This window comes from Ciconia boyciana, chromosome 1 (genome assembly GCF_034638445.1).
Source record: "Ciconia boyciana chromosome 1, ASM3463844v1, whole genome shotgun sequence".
NCBI lineage: Eukaryota > Metazoa > Chordata > Aves > Ciconiiformes > Ciconiidae > Ciconia > Ciconia boyciana.
In genome coordinates, this window is record NC_132934.1 from 62,838,723 (window position 1) to 62,857,726 (window position 19,004).

The 19,004-nt window shown below is 42.3% G+C and overlaps 1 protein-coding gene across 1 annotated transcript in view; it reads left to right on the plus strand.

Annotated features, from left to right (window-relative positions):
- The first annotated feature begins 1,667 nt into the window (after positions 1-1,667).
- Positions 1,668-19,004, plus strand: part of LOC140654304 (tyrosine 3-monooxygenase-like) — a 34,436-nt gene continuing 17,099 nt past the window's right edge. Inside the window, exons 1-7 of the mRNA XM_072867877.1 lie at positions 1,668-1,691; positions 2,148-2,345; positions 3,264-3,438; positions 6,911-6,999; positions 10,534-10,601; positions 11,799-11,849; positions 15,579-15,724. Of these exons, the coding sequence (XP_072723978.1) occupies positions 1,668-1,691; positions 2,148-2,345; positions 3,264-3,438; positions 6,911-6,999; positions 10,534-10,601; positions 11,799-11,849; positions 15,579-15,724 (751 nt within the window). The remainder of the gene's footprint in view (positions 1,692-2,147; positions 2,346-3,263; positions 3,439-6,910; positions 7,000-10,533; positions 10,602-11,798; positions 11,850-15,578; positions 15,725-19,004) is intronic.

The window sequence follows — 19,004 nt, forward strand, 5'->3', positions numbered from 1 at the left end:
GGATTATACATGCGCAACCAAACCTTTATATCACTTAGCTAAGATTTCCAAGTTTAGCATGCTATTAGTCACTCACCAAGGATCTGTGCGGCAGGGAATCTCTCAACTTCGAGGAGTAACCTTGAGAGGCATCCCTACTCACAGGGAGATCCTGGTGTGCAGCCCGCTACCATGCAGGAGAGCTCAATGGGCCCTGGGCTGTCCACTATTTAAGGAGTAAGATGATTGACTCATAGTCATATTTGCATATCAGCAAGACATTTGGATCACTGCTTCAGGAAGCTCTTGACTACTTTGTTGCCATCTGTCCTCAAGGTCCAGCATAAGCTGGATGCAGCTATTAGGATGACTCCCACTGGTGGCTACTGCTTACACGGGGACGGGGGTGGAGCACACCACCACTTGCCATTTGTTGTTTGTGCCATGTCTGTGCCCTGGATGTGGGGATGCATGCACCCACCCTTCATGGGAAAGGCCCAGTTTGGACCCAGATAGTCAGACTCAGCTCAGCTCTTTCTCCTGTGCCCAGCCTTGCCACCACTGCTGAGGGAACGTAGGAGTGGGAAGAGCCTTTTTGCCCCTTAAAGCCCACTTCTTCTCCCCCCACCCCGTTCAGTTTGCAGCTGCAATTCAGCCACCTCTGAAGTGCCCCCTTGCCCTTCGGAGCCCCTGGGACATGAGCCGGGCCAGGGGTGGGGGGCCCGGGGCAGACCGTGGAGCAGAGGGTGCCGCCGCCCGGAGCCGAGCCGGGTTCAGCACCGCGGACAGTGGCCTGCCCTGCCCTGCCCTGCCCTGCCCTGCCCCGCCCCGCCCTGCCCCACCCCGCCCTGCCTGCGGGAAGACACCTCTTCCTGGGCTGGCACTCATCACGTCCTCCAAAGCCCTCAGTGCCCGAGGGCTGGATGGGCCAATGTTCCTCAGAACGCTGAGACCTGCCTGCTGGGCATGGTGCTCCAAAATTTACCTTTGGTTTGTCTGTCTCAGCCAGGCAACAGATGGGGAAATCGAGACCTTGTTGCTCTGTCTTGGACCAAGGGGAAACGTGGTGCTGTCACGGTCTCTGGAGAACAAAATTTGGTTGCACCGTCTTTAACTTTCCTGGCCAGGGAGGAGGCAAGAGAAACACAGCACTGGGGTGTGTGACCTAGCCAGGATCAGCTAAGGGGCACATCAGAAATGGCTCCATTTGCAAAGGGAGGACAGAGAGGTGGCCTTCCCTGTGGGCCTGCAAGACGATTTTCACAGGGGTTCCAGCACACTGTAACTCAGGGTATGAAGACATGAGTGCTCATACCCAGAAGCATGTTTATGGATGTCAAGGGATGCCATGCCCTGGAAGGAGAAGAGCTGAATCCTCCTTGAGCTTGCCCTGCCAGCTGTAAGAAAGATGTGACCCTGGACTTTTTGAGAGCCTAGTTCACTGGAGATTAAATCACGACACAAACAAATTCCAACAGAGGAACTTAGCCTAGAGGCAGCACTCGGCTCTTGTGGGTATAGGGTAGGACAGGTCAGATCCTGTGGGCAGGAAAAGCTCAGAAGTAGGCAATGAGCTTTGACTCTGGCTCAGGTCTCTCTGGCACTCCCACAATTGTGTCTGTTGGGAGTGGACACCACTTGGATTGGGCTAGGGGTTGGGGGAAGAGCCCCTTTGGTTTCCTGGGGGCATGGTCAATGCAAAGAGGGCCCCAGTGAGGTAAAAGAGGGTGGGGAGGAAGGACAATCTCAGACATTGTGCAGGGCAGTCCAGACTGGGAGATGTAAAAGGGACTCAGGCTAACTGCCTCTCCACAAAGGAGCCCACCTCCAGGGTTGAATGGCTTGCAGACACCTTCAAACAGAGCAGGAGGGCCATGCTTTGAAGTTACCCAGAGGAGGAGGGTTATCTTGGGCTCTTGCGCATATCCTATGCAGGCAGTTTCCCTTGATGCGTCTGGCGTGGCCAACATAAATGTCCCTACGCCCAACACAGTAGCAATCAGCTTGCCTCACTGCTGTCTGGCAGCTCTGATTTTATCACCCACATAGACACACTGCCTCTCCAGTCCCACCACATCCCCTGGCCATTTCTCTGGGAGAAGCACTCACATCCTCGGGCAGTTTCCACTCAACATCTGGCAATTGCAATCCACTCCCCTGTCTCCCAGATGAAGACTGACTTGCTGGGGATCTCAGGCCAAAAGGAAGAGGCCAGCAAGGAGAAGGAGATGCATGGCATAGAGTCCTTGAAGAGGCAAGGCAGCCTGGACTCCAACAGGGAAGATGGCAGAGCCACTCTCATCTTGACCCTCACCCTTTGCAACGTGAGGAAGATTGAGCTCTCTAGGGCAGCCAGAGTCTTTGAGGTACAGACCTCACCATTCCCTTCTTCCACTGAGCTCTCTCTTCTATCCCTATTGCCTTCACCTCTCCCACTCTGCATCTCCTCCTCTCTCACCCTTCTCCTGCTCCCTGCCTGACTTATGCCTCCACCCGCCTTCCCCCTTTCTCATTGTCCTTGTTTTGCTACAGCTGCTCAGAGAGGTTGGCTGGCCTCTCCAGGTGAAGAAGGAGAGTGCTCTGGAGGGAGGGAGCAGCTGGACACAGTCATTTAGAAGAATCATCATTTTATATAAGGACTGTTTAGAGCAGATACCAATCTATTATGTCTCTAGTAGTTGTGGTGGCCAGCCACGACTAAACAACAGGCCAGCATTTCAAGCACTCAGATTGTGGGGATGTTAGAAGCCAATGAATTCTCCCTGCATGTTTGGCAGGAGATAAAGAGAATACAAGAGCTGTAAACCATACAGGCATTATATATTCTGGGCACTTGAAATACCCCTACCAGGTGCTCACTCTCATCTGTGAAAATGAATAACTCAAAAGAAAAGTATTATATTTGTTACTTATTTTTAATTGTTTGCAATTATTTAATGATTATGGTGTTATTATACATCAATAGATCCTCTTTCATTCTGCCGAGGTCTTAAGAGTTACCCAGCCACTCTATTATTGCTGCACAGATGAAATGCTACAGTCAACAGTATCTCATCTTTCATCTTCATCTATCTCTACCTAATTCTACAGTGTTTAATCTTTAGCTCTGCCCTGTATTTTAGCTCCTTCTCCATTGGGCATTATTAGGCTTCATTGCTTAACATGCACTTCTTGTTAAGACCTCTTTTAGTCACCTTTTAAAGACATTGTAGAAGTGTATCTAGACTTACCTGGCTTTTCAGTCTCTGGAGAAGCTTCATCATATGAGCATCTGGCTCTTGCAGATGCTTGAAACTCAGATCCATCACTTTGAAACCAGACGAGCCAAAAAGCCCAAGAACTCCGCTGACAATCTCGACATTTTTGTTGAATGTGAAGTTCACAGTGCTGATGTTAGCATCCTTATCACCTCCTTAAAGAGAGTAGCAGAGGATGTGAAAACTAGTAGAGAAGACAAAGGTAAGAAATGTATGCATCTGTTAGCTGTTTTGTTTCTTTTCGGAGTACTTTTTTAAGCATTAGCTTCATAGTAGTAATTTAATTAATCTGGAAAACAGGTGCATTAATTTTTCTTCACTGCATGACTGTTTTCCCTGAATTGGGACCATTCCCATTGGTGTGGAAAGTGAGGCACTTTGTGATAGCCAGTGGAACCGAGGTGAGAAAAGTGTTCCAGCAAAAAAGGAGATGAGAATGATAGAGCAGCAAAACAAGAAGTTGAGGAGAAACTGGAAACTCCTCAATGACAGGAAGACTGTAGGCTGAGAGCTGAGAGCTGTGCAGAGAACTGACTTCTCTGAAGCTCTGCAGAGTGAACACAGACACTTGTTGGGAATGCAGTGATATGGCAGAGGGTCTGAATGTTTCATTTGCTTGTAGTGTATTGCATTGGTTTTGTTAAGAGAAGCAGTGGCTGGCTGTTTATGGTGTCCCAGCTACTGCCATCTGGGTCCACTAGGACTGTCTGGAGGTAGATTGCTCCTTCACTGAAAAGAGCTAAATGCAACAAGCTGTAAGAAATTTCCAGAGTGCAAGAGGGAGAGAGGGTCAGCAGAAAGTCTGCAGGTACTGGGCAGGCTGGGAGAACCAGGGCATGACCTCTTGTAGAGAACAGACCCGCTGCCAAATCTGGAGTAACAGAGCATCAGGCATTTTCCCAGGCACCTGAAAAGCTTGTTTGGAAGCTGTGCAGCTTCAAAGGTTGCACTTTAGGAACAGTATTTCACCTGGCAAAGTGCTGCAAGTGGCTTACTACTGCCTGTGCTGTATTTGGGTCACCATCCCTAGCAGTCATCAGGATAAGTGAGTTTGCCAGAGGTAGACTGGTATTTTTCCTGTTTACAGGTGGGTAGGGGGATCAGTGAGTACAACAAGCTGTTAGAGACCTTTAATACAATCCTGAGAGAGCCAGGGATGCCCTGAATAGATAAGAAGGCGGAAGGTCCAGCTCATGGATTGAGTTCTCTGAATACAGAATTGCCATGAGGTTTCCCACCCTTGACAAGGCCAGGCAGAAATCTTCAGGGCCCTTTTAGCTAATACATTCCTGTTTGGACATCTTTGGGTGTTGCTTGAAATTTACCTTCAGGCTAGTGATGAGAGGCAGTTCATGCCAAGCTGTTATCAGGGACTGCGGGGATATCAAAAGGGTATCACTGTCATCAGGGAAACTGGAGAGGCAAAGAAGATTTGGGAGCTGAAGAAGTATTTCTTTAGGATTTCCTTGGCGGTTTAGAGGTTTGTGCTCAGAAGTAGCAGTTATTTTCAGATGTGCTGCGACTGGGATCTACAATAAAAACAAGGGACTGTTAAAAAAGGGTGTGTTTATGGTTAAAGCAGAGGAATATTAGGGACATAATTTTCTTAACATTTTCCTTTTTCTTATGGTTTTGAACAGCAATCATAAAAGTAATCAGGTTTATTTTGGATGTAATGATGCTAGAATTAATACACTTGCCATGCAAATGGCCAGAGTCTTTCTGTTTCTAAGTTATCTCAGATTTACACACAGCACTCCTTCCTTTGTAAAGAGTCTTTTCTTGGTGTTTCAGACCCCAGAATTCAGTAGTGCCATAAGCAGTTCATTTGATTTCAAGACGAGAGGGTCAGAGAGTTGGTATTTGTGACCCACAGAGACACCTTAGGTGTAGGCACCAGCAAGAACTGGGGATTTGGAAGTTTTGGCCTTAAAGCTCTTCGTGTTTTGTTCCTATTGAGGTGAATTTGGGGGTGCTAAAGTGTCAGAGGACTTTCAGCTCAGACAGCCCCTAGGTGTAAGATTGGCTAGTGGCTAATTTTCCTGGTATATCTTATTGAAAGTGGCAGTGCATCTTGTTGAAAGAGACTAGCTGCAGCTTCACTTTCTAGTGAGGTTTGCAGATGCCTGTGAGAGCATATTGGCAACTAGGAGATATCTAAGTTGCATAAGCTTGCTTACTGGTCAGCAATTATTTTACTGGGAAGATGCAAGTATGTAAGTTCTGGCTACCCTTGTCACCTGAAGCTCCAGCTCCTGGATTAATCTATTTTTTCCCACATGGACGTTTTATTCTTTCCTTTGGAGTTTTTAGGTGAGCCAGACAGGCCTTCCCAGGCAGTTTGCTGAAGGACAGTGATAAGACAATGCCCTGCCCATAGTGGTTTGAACCCAATTTAATTTGGTACTCAGTTGAGAAAAGCAGTGGTTATCTCTGCTTCCATGAAGCAGAGACAGAAGCAGCCAAACTGGCATCTGTCAGCACTATCCCTGTTTTATTGGCTGCATCCATTTCTGTGACCGGGCCAAGGGTTTTGCCATGGTCCTTCCCCTCTCCTTTAGCCTGTCTGCCCTCTCCCAGGACTCAGTAAGGGATAGGCAAGATGTGTATGGGGACGTACAGTGGAAGACTTATGATCAGGTACAGGTTTTCAGGAGATATGGCTATAGATGGCAGGACAGGCATCTTGCAGAACCATTGGTAAAGCCAAAGACAAAGGCTCAGCAAAAAAATTCGCGGGTGCTGTAAGTCATCTGTTAGACTAGTATTTCTTCCTTCTTATCGCAGAACTGGCTACAACTGCATGAAAGAACTGGAATTTCCCAACATTGGTGTGTATTTGTAGCCTTGTATCTTTGTGAACTGGCTGTGCCTGGATATAATATAATAAGGCTAAAGCTAAATTTGCCATTCAGGACAGAGATGCCTGGTCTCTTGTCAAGTATGAGATTAAGGTGACCCCAAATGGACCTTTTCTGAGCTGTAACACTCTAGGTCTGATCACAGCATCAGTCTGACCTCAGAAAGCAGTATAACTTTTGTCTTTTTTTCAGTATTTTTTAAAATTCATTGTTTATAAATGCTGGCACTTAAATAAAAATGAGCACACTTTATTTTAATTTTAGTCACCAGGAAAGGTCCCCACTTCAGGGGAAGGAAACTGTTTGGAAATTCAGCTAATGCTAGAATAATTTTGCTGAAAAAAAATAAAAATGAGCCAGAAGGAAAAAACTTGAAATCAGGATACTTCTTGGCCTATTTTCTTTCTAGAATTTTCATGTTTTTCTTTTAAAATGTTGTTTTCACTTTTAAAGGTATGAAAATTTAAGACTACTTTTTAGAGAAGATCAAAATATTTTCTTAAATCCAAAATGTAGAAATAGATTTGTTGTGCTGTGTCAAACAGAACATCTCATTTGGCCTAAAAATAAATGTTTTTGCCTTTAAAAATTGTTTCTACTAATTAAAACTGAGAGATTGTCATTGCAAGTTAGTTTCAGATGATTTTTCATTCAGTCTGCCAGACTCTGCAAGCGAAGTCAACTACTGACATATGGTGACAAGTAGATATGAATATTCTTAGATATTGTAATCTTCAGCACAACTTTTATTTTCTGTGTCTTTTAAAAATTATTTGATCCTATCTCATTTGACTCTTGCTGCTTTCTCTCCAGTTCCCTGGTTCCCCAGAAAAATCCAAGATCTGGACAAGTGTCACCATCTGATCACTAAGTATGATCCCAGTTTGGACCATGGTCACCCTGTAAGTTTGATGTCACTGCTATTTCATTTTTTAAAAAGAAACTCTCTGTAGGGAAATTTTTGTAAGGAAAATTTAAGGAGTAAAGAAATACTCATGAAAGGACAGAAAAAATGAAGGATCAGATAAAGGCTGATCTTTGGCAGAATTAGGGAGTATAGAATGACTAATTTAATAATGAGAAAAGCTTATGGGTCTTGATTTGTCAAGGTACATAAGATTAACATCAGACACATGCTGAAGTAATTTTTATTCAACATATTCTTTAGCATGAATTTACATTTTGTTGTTTAGTTTAAAAAATCTCATTTATTTTTTCACCCCTGGTATATCTGAAGTATGCTCACTTTGTGTTAGCTGGTCTACATAAAAGTCAAGTTCTCCAGCCTTCTGCTTTTTTGTGTTTTCTATGTTTTAACCTTTCAGATATTCCATACCTGCATTTTTAATTTTGCATATGCCAGGAATCTCATTCAAGTGCAGATGTACAGAGGATGGTTATCAGGACAAGTGGCAAAGAGCTAGTCACTAATAAATACCAGATCCTCCGATCCCACAGAAGGCAGTATTATGCTTAAACTTGCAAAAATCGGCTAGACAGAAAATAAGATAAATACATGACAGCACTGATTAATGGATATAATACCTGGACTGAGATTTAAATGTGACTGGAGAAGCTCAAAAGGTCTAGTGATTTCAGTTGATGTAAGCACCTAAAGTTTAAATAGGAAGCAAGCTGGAAAGATTATAATCCTAATTTACATCTGACTTTTCACAAGGTCTTTGGAGCCAGTATTTTGGCAGTATTTATTGATACTACTCTGCAAATATTGTTAGAATGCTTGTGATGGGCTTTCCCTTGGATTCAGGCAGTAGATCTTGAATGGGCCACAAAAAGAACTTTATTCATAATAGTTTTGTGTGCGTACTCTTAGCCTTGCCATAAGCAGAAACCCTAGAGAAGGAAGAGGAAAAATGCACTGTAGAGTCCTGTTCTAGTGATGATAATAGTTAAGGCAAAGTGCTGGGAACAAACAAACACACACTCGTTTCATCAAAGTTTTCTAACTTTAGTACAGATGAGATATGAGTTAGGTACAGACAAATAAGGGACTCCAAAGGGCCATTTGCTGACTGCCAAGGTAGGTCACAGAATTGTTGTGAAGTGTTGTGCCAAACATCACATAGAAGTGATGCATGAAAAGGAAAAAAAGCACAGACTTTGCACTGAAAAATGCAAAGAAGATTTAGATGGGTGCCAACAGAACATACAAGATTTTGTCATTCTCTTCTCTAAATGTCTGAATTCTATTTAGACCCTTTCACTAACCTACACAATGTTAATGTTGTTAGCTATGTCCAGTTCTGTGTGGTACAAAAAAACTTTAGAAGTCTATCTTCCATTTTTGAGAATCACTTATTAAAATATAATGCTCTAGGAGACCTTCATATCCTCCTTAACGAGGACATAGAATCATAGAATCATTTAGGTTGGAAAAGACCTTTAAGATCATCAAGTCCAATCATTAACCTAGCACTGCCAAGTCCACTACTAAACCATGTTCCTAAGCACCACATCTACACGTTTTTTAAATACCTCCAGGGATGGTGACTCAACCACTTCCCTGGGCAGCCTGTTCCAATGCTTGACAACCCTTTCAGTGAAGAAATTTTTCCTAATATCCATTCTAAACCTCCCCTGGTGCAACTTGAGGCCATCTTTCATTCTTCCTCACATCCTTCTGATAGAAACAATCCAAGTATTTGTCTTTTTCCTGAGCTAGCTCTGAGGCTGTTTCTCATGAGATAAATGAATGCACATTGGGAATTCTTTGAACTGGACTAAGTTCCCTTCCTACTTTGTCAAATAGAAGGTGTGAGCACTGAAGAGGATGAGAGAGAGCACCAGTGGTGCAGAGTTACCAAAGCATTGAGTGGGGATTAATCTACACTGCAGAATGCAGTGCAATGTAAAAATACCTAAACTAGCTTGAAACAAGTTAGCTCAGGCACTGAAAATCATTTGTCTGTGGCAGGAGGGAGCACAACACAAGCTCATTTACTGTGCTGCTAAGCATGGCTCAAAAATGGACAGGTTGGAGGAAAGTATAAAATATGCTGATGTACAGGTAGCTCAGCAGAGATTTTGCATGTACATTTATTACCAAATAGACAGTTTGGGCTGTCCATCTCAACAGCTTCACTTTGTTCTTCACTGTCTCTGTAATGTCCAGTAAAGCAAACCAATGACACCATGACACCAGTCTCTGGGGCACCCTGACACTTGCTGTAGAGGTCCCCCACGGAGACTCCTGCTGCTCAGAGGGTGGGTACAGAGCCCTGGAAACTGTAGGGACAAAGCTGAGAGGTCACATCATCAATGCTAGTCTGGCCCAATGGCTTTTCCATGTGTTTTGCATGGACTTGTTATAGCTACTGACAAGCAAGGGTGGCATCTGAATGAACATATTATCCATAACACATAACAAAAATAAACATGTTCTCAGGATCCAGTTCTTTCCTCAGATTCATGCACACAATACTCATTAACTGCACTATTACTGGTAGTATTGCTACACTGAAAATTATGTGAATAAACCTAAGGGAGAAATTTGGCTTGTAGTATGCAAAGTGGTTCCAGTAAATTCTGAATATTTTAGAATAATAAATATTTGTACAGTGATGCTGATCAATGCTGCTTTATGAGTTATATTAGTAACACAGTGCCAGATTTCAGATTTCAGATAATATTCCTATTACGAATGATGTAAAATTCAAAGGAATTTGATTCCACATCTCTATTCATATTTAATAGCTGGAGAAGCCTGCTTGAAGCTCAACTTCTAGTAAACACTGGCGGGGGGGGAGAGGGAAGAAAACTCTGGTATTTAGTTAAGTAAACTGCCCCTTTAAACAGATACCACTGAATCTGTCTTTATCCTAACACAGTAATAAATGGGCAAGGGGGAATTGAGCTGAAAGCCTCTAATTTCCACAGATTCATTGGTGAAATCTAATGATTTCTAACCAGTGAGGACCTCTTATTCTCCTGAAGTGCAGGGTACTGTGCAGGTGCAGTGTACTTTCTCTGGCGAGGTGGTACTAGATTTGGTACCATCATGTCCATCACAGTCCTGTATTGCATCCTTCATGCTTAGCACACAAAATAAATGATTGAGAGATTAGCTCTTCCCCAGCAGAAGCAACACCCCTATTTCAATTCCATTTGTAATGTGATTTGCATTTATATTTGACTGTAAGTGCAATGGTTTGTGATGTAGTGTTTATGAACAACTCCAAAACCTTCCCACCAAGCCATGTTACTCTCCTTTCTGGTCACAGGCCCCAAATTTTCATCAAAATGTCACGGATGTAACTGAATTTGGCTTACCCTGTTCATAAGGTTCAAGATTCATTGCCTCAGAAAAAACAATCTATCTGAGGCCTAGTTATTCTGAATGCTTCTGTCAGCAAATTTATTTATGCCCACCAATCTCTCTTAATGTAAAACTTTTTTTGAATTATTTTCTAACTCAGGGATACGCCGACCTGGAGTATAAGAAACGGAGGGCATTCTTTGCTGACCTTGCCTTTAATTACAGAGTGTAAGTACGAGGCTGCTGAAGACAGACTTCAGCGGTCCACATGTGCTTTCAGACATTTTTGTGTGCAAGAAATACCAGAGACCTAATCTTTTGTCAATGTATCAATGGGGCTATCTGTTAGAAAACAGAATTCAGCCACAGAAGCTTTCACTCGATAGGAAATAGACTTTTCCCACAACACAGCAAATATACCTTAAGATAAAAATCTTAGGATTGCATTCACATCTCCTTCAGTGCTGCATTTTGTCTTAGCAGAGGTGGTTTCTCCATATGGCTCTTTCATTTCAATTTTGCAGTTCCTTTTAGGATTAGCTCCTGAGCTGAGGCTAATCTTTTTCAAGGAACTATAAGGAACAATGTTTAGGGACATACTTTTGACAAAGAAAAGCAATTTACTATTTTGGTTACTTGTTTGACAAAATGTCTCTAGCCATGTACATTAGCTACCTAAAAACCTCTCAGGTCTCATGTGGGTGACTGAAAACGTTTCTGCCTTTATATGTAAAACCTCACCAGAATCACACTGCTGTCTGACAGAGTCAGTCAGATGTATAGGTAGAACTGGTTGTGGATTATCAGCCTCGTGGTCTCCAAGAACTGGTGGAATCTCCCACGTCTTGAGAGACTTCTATTTGAGTACAGTTTTCTCACCACCACTATATATCACAGCTAGTGCAGCATAAAACAGCATAAAAGCACACACTGAACTGACTCAGAGCTACTCAAGAAGCAACAGTGAGGAAGAGGAGAGAAGACTGCCCACCAGAGAAGTTTGTGATAACCATGCAGTGTATGCCTGGGCAGCTCTCTGCTGGTGAGTTTATGAATGCTTCTCTGCGATGATACTGTGCTGATCACATCCTCCATGGATGGACCCTCCAGGCACACACTGCGTTTTGATCGCTGGATTGCCTTCAGCAGAGGTAAGGGTAAGCCTGAAGATCTCTTTTTTCTTCTGTAAAGCAGAACATGTCTCCCTTTCTTACCATATCCCTCTGTACCTCCCCACACTGGAACAGAGGAGAAAATGCACACATTAGAGCCTACCAAGACAAAGAAGTTGTTAATTATGTACTATTTTGCTGTTTCTGTCTTCATTACAGCAAATATTCATGGTGCGGGCAAAGAAAATAATACTTGGAAACTGAACTTGAAACCTGCTTTAGACACATGCATTATTTCCTCTCTTCATTACAGAGGAGACCCTTTGCCTCGCATCGAGTACACAGCGCAGGAGACTGCAACTTGGTGAGTTTGTTACTTGTACTCTGACTCCTGGGCCATTCCGCTGCAGTCCCAGGAAAGACTGTCAATGTGAGACAGTTATAACATTTTAAAACCATATTTATCCAGCTCAGATTTTACACCTTGGTTAAGTGTCATCTTTTGGTCATTTGTTTTGCAGAAAGCCATTCTCAGGGCTGGTCTTAACTAATCACTTTCTAGAGCAAAATGCATTTTCCTGACCATGTCTCTGCCTGCCAATACCATCAAGATATCCGAAGCCAGAAAACATGTGAAGCCTATAGCATAACTTCTTCTAACTGACCTCTAATTAACCATAGCTATGGTGGTGACAGAAATATCACCTTTCCAAATCTGTTACCAGGAGAAAATGCCCACTTGCAGGATGGAAGTTCACTCATAGGATGTGGCTAATCCAATGTTCATAGGACAGACCAGCCTTGCTTGTTCTCCTGCAAGAATTCATTGCTGTTAACCTGAAGAGGTATCATTCTCTCAAACTGAAGATAAAGGAAATTTTGGAGTACCCTTCCAGGATACATTATTTACACTGTAAAAAGGCATTTGATGTCATATGAAATGATGGCAAGTTACTTTTACATGGGTGCAGCATTTCTTCACTGGGGCTTTGTTTCTCCTGAACATTTGCCTCTCAAAAAAACCCCCCAAAAACCAAAACAACCAACCAACCAACATTAATTCAATTCAAAGTATGTTTGCAGACTTTATGTGAAATATGTGGCAGATTTGAAAGAAAGCAGTTCTTATTTCATATACCTCTGTTTCCACTTTCTCCCACTAACTTTAACAAATCTCAGTAAGCAGCAATAATTACACATTTGTATGATAATACAAACATAAGTATGTCCAAATGTCCCAACTAAGAGCAGAGTCCCAGGATTGAGCAAGGTGCCACGTGCACATAATAAGAGAGTCTTTGTTCAGAAAAATTTATAATTTAAATGGAAAGACAGCCTAAAGGTGGGAAAAAGAAAGAATGATGACCACATTTTATAACTGTGGAACTGAAAATACCAGAGCTTAAGTGATTTGCCCAAAATTATACACAAAGTTTATGTCAATGCCAGGAATTAAATCCATACACTAGATGTCTCTTGCCAGAACCTCAACCACAGGGCCATCCCATCTTTTTCAGTGATTATTTTATTTTAAATAAAATCTACTGTGTCATAGAAAGCTTGAGGGGTGTTGCCCACAATCACATTGAAACCTTGCATCCAACTCGTCCAGGCGGTTACATTTTTATTAAGCTCAAATAGGTTTTTATAGCATCTTTCAGTTGTCAAAGATTGATGGTCGGTGTCACGCTCATGATTGCTACCACCAGCCAACAATCTTGGCATGGGATGGTGTGTGGGAATGTCATATTTAAGAAAATTTAATTTTGTGTTCTTTCCTGTTTTTCCCTTTTGTTGCCAACCTCCGTCATTCCAGCCCTTCTCCACCTAGAATTAGTCCCACTGTGGTAACAGAATAGACCTTTAAAGGAGTATCTGCCTATTTCCCCAAACAGCCAGCCCCAGCAACCCAGGTTGTCTTGTTATGTAAAGCTGTTTCCAAAATTAGACCTCCCAATGGTTATCACAGCCCCCTGGGGCTGTGCCCTGAGGTCAGCTGCATTACAGCACAACTTAATTGAGCACTGTGCAATTGAACGGGAAATTTGTAGCACAGACTAAATTCCCTTGGTGTTCACTCTGAAGAGTTGTTGGATGCCTTCAGTTTGTAGCAACATGGTTATAAAAATGAAAACTAATCAAGTGAAGAAATATGACTTTCTGAAAACAGAGGGTACGGATGATCTGAGTTTCTGTTTTCAAGCAGGCTTCTTGGAAGGCCCTGAAACTAAGTAGTCATAAAAGATGTCTTATGGGTAAAAGCTATATAAGAAAAAGGGAGAATCCAGGAGAAAATTATGGGGATGCACCTGTCACATCGTCATAATAAAACCGAATAGTGCCACTTCTTTCTAAAAGAATAAGGAAATGTATGTAAAATAAGGTCATTGCCTTTAAAGTGTTTCAAGTGGCTGGCTCTATCATTCATTATCAGGCTCCTTTCTAGAGTATTTCACAGACCGTGCTTTCAGCAGTTTCTCTTTCCATCTCTGGACTGAAGTACCATCAAGTAGTAGCTTAATGGTCCTTTGGGTGATAGCACTTCCATACGGTGAGGCATTACACCTATTTGAGACACTACATTAGGGCAAGCTAAATTGTTGTCTGGAAATATCTGCTACTTTATTGACTTTGGAGTGAACTTAGATGATTGCCTTAGAGGTACTTAGAGAGGAGGGACACTTAGGTTTGGGTAATTCATCACTAGTCTCTGAGACTGCCTACGTTTCTGTGGTAGTCAATGTTTGGACAGACAGTAGAATGATACTTTGATAAAAGGGACCATATGTGCAAAATTGTAAACAAGCCTGCTCTCTCTAGACTCCAGTCTGGGGATGAACTGTGTACTGGTTCAGAGCCTATGCAATCCCACTGAAGTCAGTAGTATTCTACAGGGAAATAAGCCAGGGCAACACTTGAACTCTAGTCCTCCTCATTTTTTCCTAATTCTTCCATGGAAATGGCCCAGTCTCCTGCGGCTTTTGCAATAGTGACAGCAGCCACTGTTTCCCTCTGTTCTTTTAAGTTTTTTTCCTCCTAAGGTTTTCCTCCCCCCTTCATTCTGGTTCATTACTCCCACACTGTGTAAGACATTCATACAAACGAAGAGAGCCATTACCAGGGACTGGCTATCACCTCCATAGCAACAATAGCATCACAAAAAAAATACAATACAAAAACAACAAAAGGTCATTTTCCGTAGCCAGCATTTCCAAGAATGATCTCAATTTTCATAAAACAATGTTTATAAAATTGTTAACACCCTAGGGCCATGTCTGAACAAAAATAACCAATTCTATAAGGTTCTTTGCCATCCTATTACTACTACTTGTTTATTTTGCAACAGCTAAATATATTCCAAACCACAGCTCTAAATCCAAGCACCATCAAGTTTGGGAGAAGCTTGAAGCCTGTGCCCAAATCTGGTTATATATATTTTTCTTCAGCTGGTGTGTTTTTGTATAATGGGCTAAACACTTCAAGAAGTTGGCATGTCTTTCAAATACATAGCCCATGCCAGGCATTTTGAACTGCAAAAGTATGAACCTCTTTGCCTGTCCAGATGTTACTCTTCAGTATCAGAAAATGTGGTTTTTTAGGAGGAGGTTTGTAAGAGTCAAATATAGGCTAGGCTTCAGCATGGAGATTGAGGGACCGGCATTTCAAGTTGTACCCCAATGTAGAGGGGAAGGGAATACCTGACTCATTCCATCCCTAAACTTCACAACATAGAGAGGGCCACAGCCTCAGCTTTCTCCCTGAGATTTCCCTGGTACCTCCAACACCCTTATACCTAAGCAAGAAACACTTCTGAATCAGGATTAGAGTCCTTTTACATTAAAGGAGGGTGTAGGAAGGGATAAAAAAGATTTGCTGAACAGAACCCACCTTCTAAACGAAAAGCAAAAAAAAAAACCCCTTATGCTTTGCTCCATCCACCCAGGCATCAGCTTCCAAGCACCAGGTGTCCTGAGTTCAGATTTTTAGACCTTTGCCTATGCTGGGGGTTTATGCCTCTCTGTGGATCTGTAGATAGGGCAGATAAGTACTGCTTTATTGAGGTGGGTCATGCTATGTGGCTTTTGCTTTTCAGGAGAGAAGTCTACAGGAAGCTGAGCAGCCTTTACCCTACTCATGCCTGTACACAGTACCTGGATGCTTTCCAGCAGCTGCAGAAATACTGTGGCTATCAAGAGGATAACATACCTCAACTTCAGGATGTCTCCAGATTTTTAAAAGGTCGGTCACTATGAACCATGGTTTATTCTAGGGTTTCCTGGATATGTTTGTAGACTACATACACACACAAACCGTCTTGTAGGACCCAAGCTGGTGAGCACAGCTGATTAGCTGTAGAGTTCCCTCATACAAGATGAGATGTAGCACAGGGCATTAATACCAGGCATATCTAGGGACCACGCTGTAAGTCAGTTTGTGTTTGCTCTGTGAGTGGCTGCAGTTGGTATAGCACAAACCAACTAATTCCAGTACTAGCAGCAGTACAGCCACAGCAGCACACTGCTCAGCATGACTTCAACACACAGGTTTTCTAGGGGTTTGGCTGTATTTTATGCTTCTATAGCTGTGCTGCTAGTAAGACCCAAACACAAGTCCAGGTAGATACCTCTCAAATCCACTTTTTTTCTGATGCATGAGACAGAATGGCAACGTGTGTTAGAGGAAATGATTTCCAGGGGATCCTGCTAGTCATTCAGCAGCTGCCTTGAAACAACACTGCTTCTTTCTGTCTCTGTGGTCCCACTTGGCACACTAAATTCCTTGGTACCTACCACGTGGCTGACAGGAGAGAAGAAAGGCTGTGATGCTAGTCTGTAAATGCATGAAGATGTGGCCTTAGATGAAAGGACACACAAGATTGCTAGTAGCTGGGGGATGACTAGCAAGGGGCAGGAGAGGAAGGGAGCCTGCATTATTTTTATGAGGCCACATGCTGCATGAATTTCCAAGGCCAGGTGCTTTGTGTCAACCAGCTGATTTCCTACAGTTATCAAGAATGACTAAAGAAAGGTGGTCTTTAAAGCCTCCTAGCTCCTTCTCAGTGACAAGGAGATGTGCCAGAGAGAGGAGGACAGCTGATCACTATGATGAAATAAATAATAAAAAGTATGGCTTAACTTTAAATAAATTAAATTTAAATATGATATTCAGGAAATCAAGTGACCTGCTCATGTATCAGTAAATGATGCTAGTAAGCTTGAATAAGCTTTCTGTTGCTGAAGAGTTTTCTAAGACATTGCCATTTTTAGGGAAGATTAAGCTGTTTGATGACAAAGTTTTTATTGCTTCTTTAGTGTAAGGGAATAGAGGGTTGGCATATGAAAAGCATCTCTCCTGAGCACCATTCCCTTCTATTCAACCATCCATCTTACTTCCCTCCTATAGTAACTGGGCTGATAAATATTTTTTCTCATGAAGTAGTTGATCTCATCTTATCTCATTTACACAGTAGCTGACAGCAGGGAGCTCCAGCAATCATGTGATACTGATTTGATTACCACAGATATTCACATTCTTTAAGTGAATCAGGTGATTTCAAAGTGAGAGAATTTAGGATAATGCAAGAATATCCTGTCATAATACGGCTTGTATTGCTCATGTTGGTTGACAGGATTTGATTGCCTGGAGTCTGGGCCTGCTCAATTCTTTCGTAGGCTCTGGTTCTAAATTTTCTCTATGCCATACAAACTGTCCTAAGCAAAAAAAAAAAAACAAAACGCAGTAAAAACAGTAATTCTGAAAATTCTGCTAATAACGGTTGGGAAGATGTTCACAGTGAGTTTCAACTCATTTACTATAAACACGGGGTGCCTAGTGTAAGCTAATTGTCCAAACTATTCTGAATGGGAATGAGAATCAGGCACTTCAGAGGCATTTTATTCCATCCTGGAATGGGTGTCTAAGGAAAATGGAAAGAATGGCTCTCGGGAGTGCTGGTCCTACCCTCCTTAAACTGTAGATAAAACCTGGATTAGATTAGCCTACAGGTTTTGTAAAAGATTATGCATAGATGGAACAAAGTTTGTTCAAAAGAACTGTGTAGACACAATTAAGAGTGAGCAAGCTATTTTAGTCCCATTATATGGAGCTTTGAATTGATATCTTACTTCAATGATTCCCTCTAATAAGGTCATTTCACTATGCAGAATACTTTCTAGAATAGCATGAAGATTGACATTATTGTAAGGTCTCTTTGTAACAAACTCAGTTTGAGTCAGAAGCATCTGCAAGGTCTGTAAAATCTGTGTTAAAGACAGCCTCATGCTAAGCAGCCACTGGGTGAGGGGTATGATTTATAAGGAGCTCTTCTGCGTTATTACTAATTTGGGTGGCTTTTACCACCAGCGTCAGCAAGGCCAGAATTTTTGCTCCTTACAACTCATCAATCAACTGTGTGCTTAGGCTCTTTCCTGTGTTACAGGTGTGCAGTGCTCAACCAACCAAACCTTAACCAAACTATAGGCTGTGACATGTCTCCCCAAATTCCTTGGCCTACAGTGGATGTATTTCACCTACAGCCTATGTGGAGATGCATAGTACAGTTCTTCCTGTCACTGGTTAGTTCTGGGTGAGCCCCGAACTGTCCCACTCTCCCATTTAGGACATAAATCCCAGCACATATCTTTGCTAAATACTGCCTCTAAGGACCAGACCATTCTTTAGCATATATGATGATAAGACTTTATATAGAATAGAATAGAATAGAACAGAATAGAATAGAATAGAATAGAATAGAATAGACTATTTCAGTTGGAAAGGACCTACAACGATCATCTAGTCCAACTGCCAGACCAATTCAGGGCTGACCAAAAGTTAAAGCAATGTTGTTAAGGGCATTGTCCAAATGCCTCTTAAACACTGACAGGCTCAGGGCATCGACCACCTCTCTAGGAAGCCTCTTCCAGTGTTTGACCACCATCTCGATAAAGAAATGCTTCCTAATGTCCAGTCTAAACCTCCCCTGGTGCAGCTTTGAAAAACCTCCCCTGGCACAGTTTTGAATATAATAAACTATAGGGATGCAGAGAGAGAGAGAGAGGGATATCCTGGAGAGAAAGTGATCATGTTATAACCAGCCCACACAGCCATATAAACTTACATCTCTTTTCCTCAGCAGTATCTGTGAACTCAAGCAAGCAATTCCTTTTGACTTCAATACAAGTTGAACTACAAGATCTGTCTAGTATTACCTGGCTTGCTAGTAAGGCTGGTTTGAACAGAGATAAATCCACATCATAAGTATTTCATAATTACTTAAAGGGAATTTAAATGGTTAGCCATGTGACTGTTTCAAATGGCAAGTATTTTTCTAAAGGGTTAACTAGATGAACCTAAGCACATCTTTCTTTCTAGGAAAGATGTTTGGATTTAGGCATTCATTGTCATCCACAGCTGGAAGAAATTACAGCCAGCGAACTCAAGCAAGCTCACACTACAACGCACAGGCCTGTATACACGAGTTTTTTAGGCCAAGAATTAAGCCTTACAGATCACTTTAGGT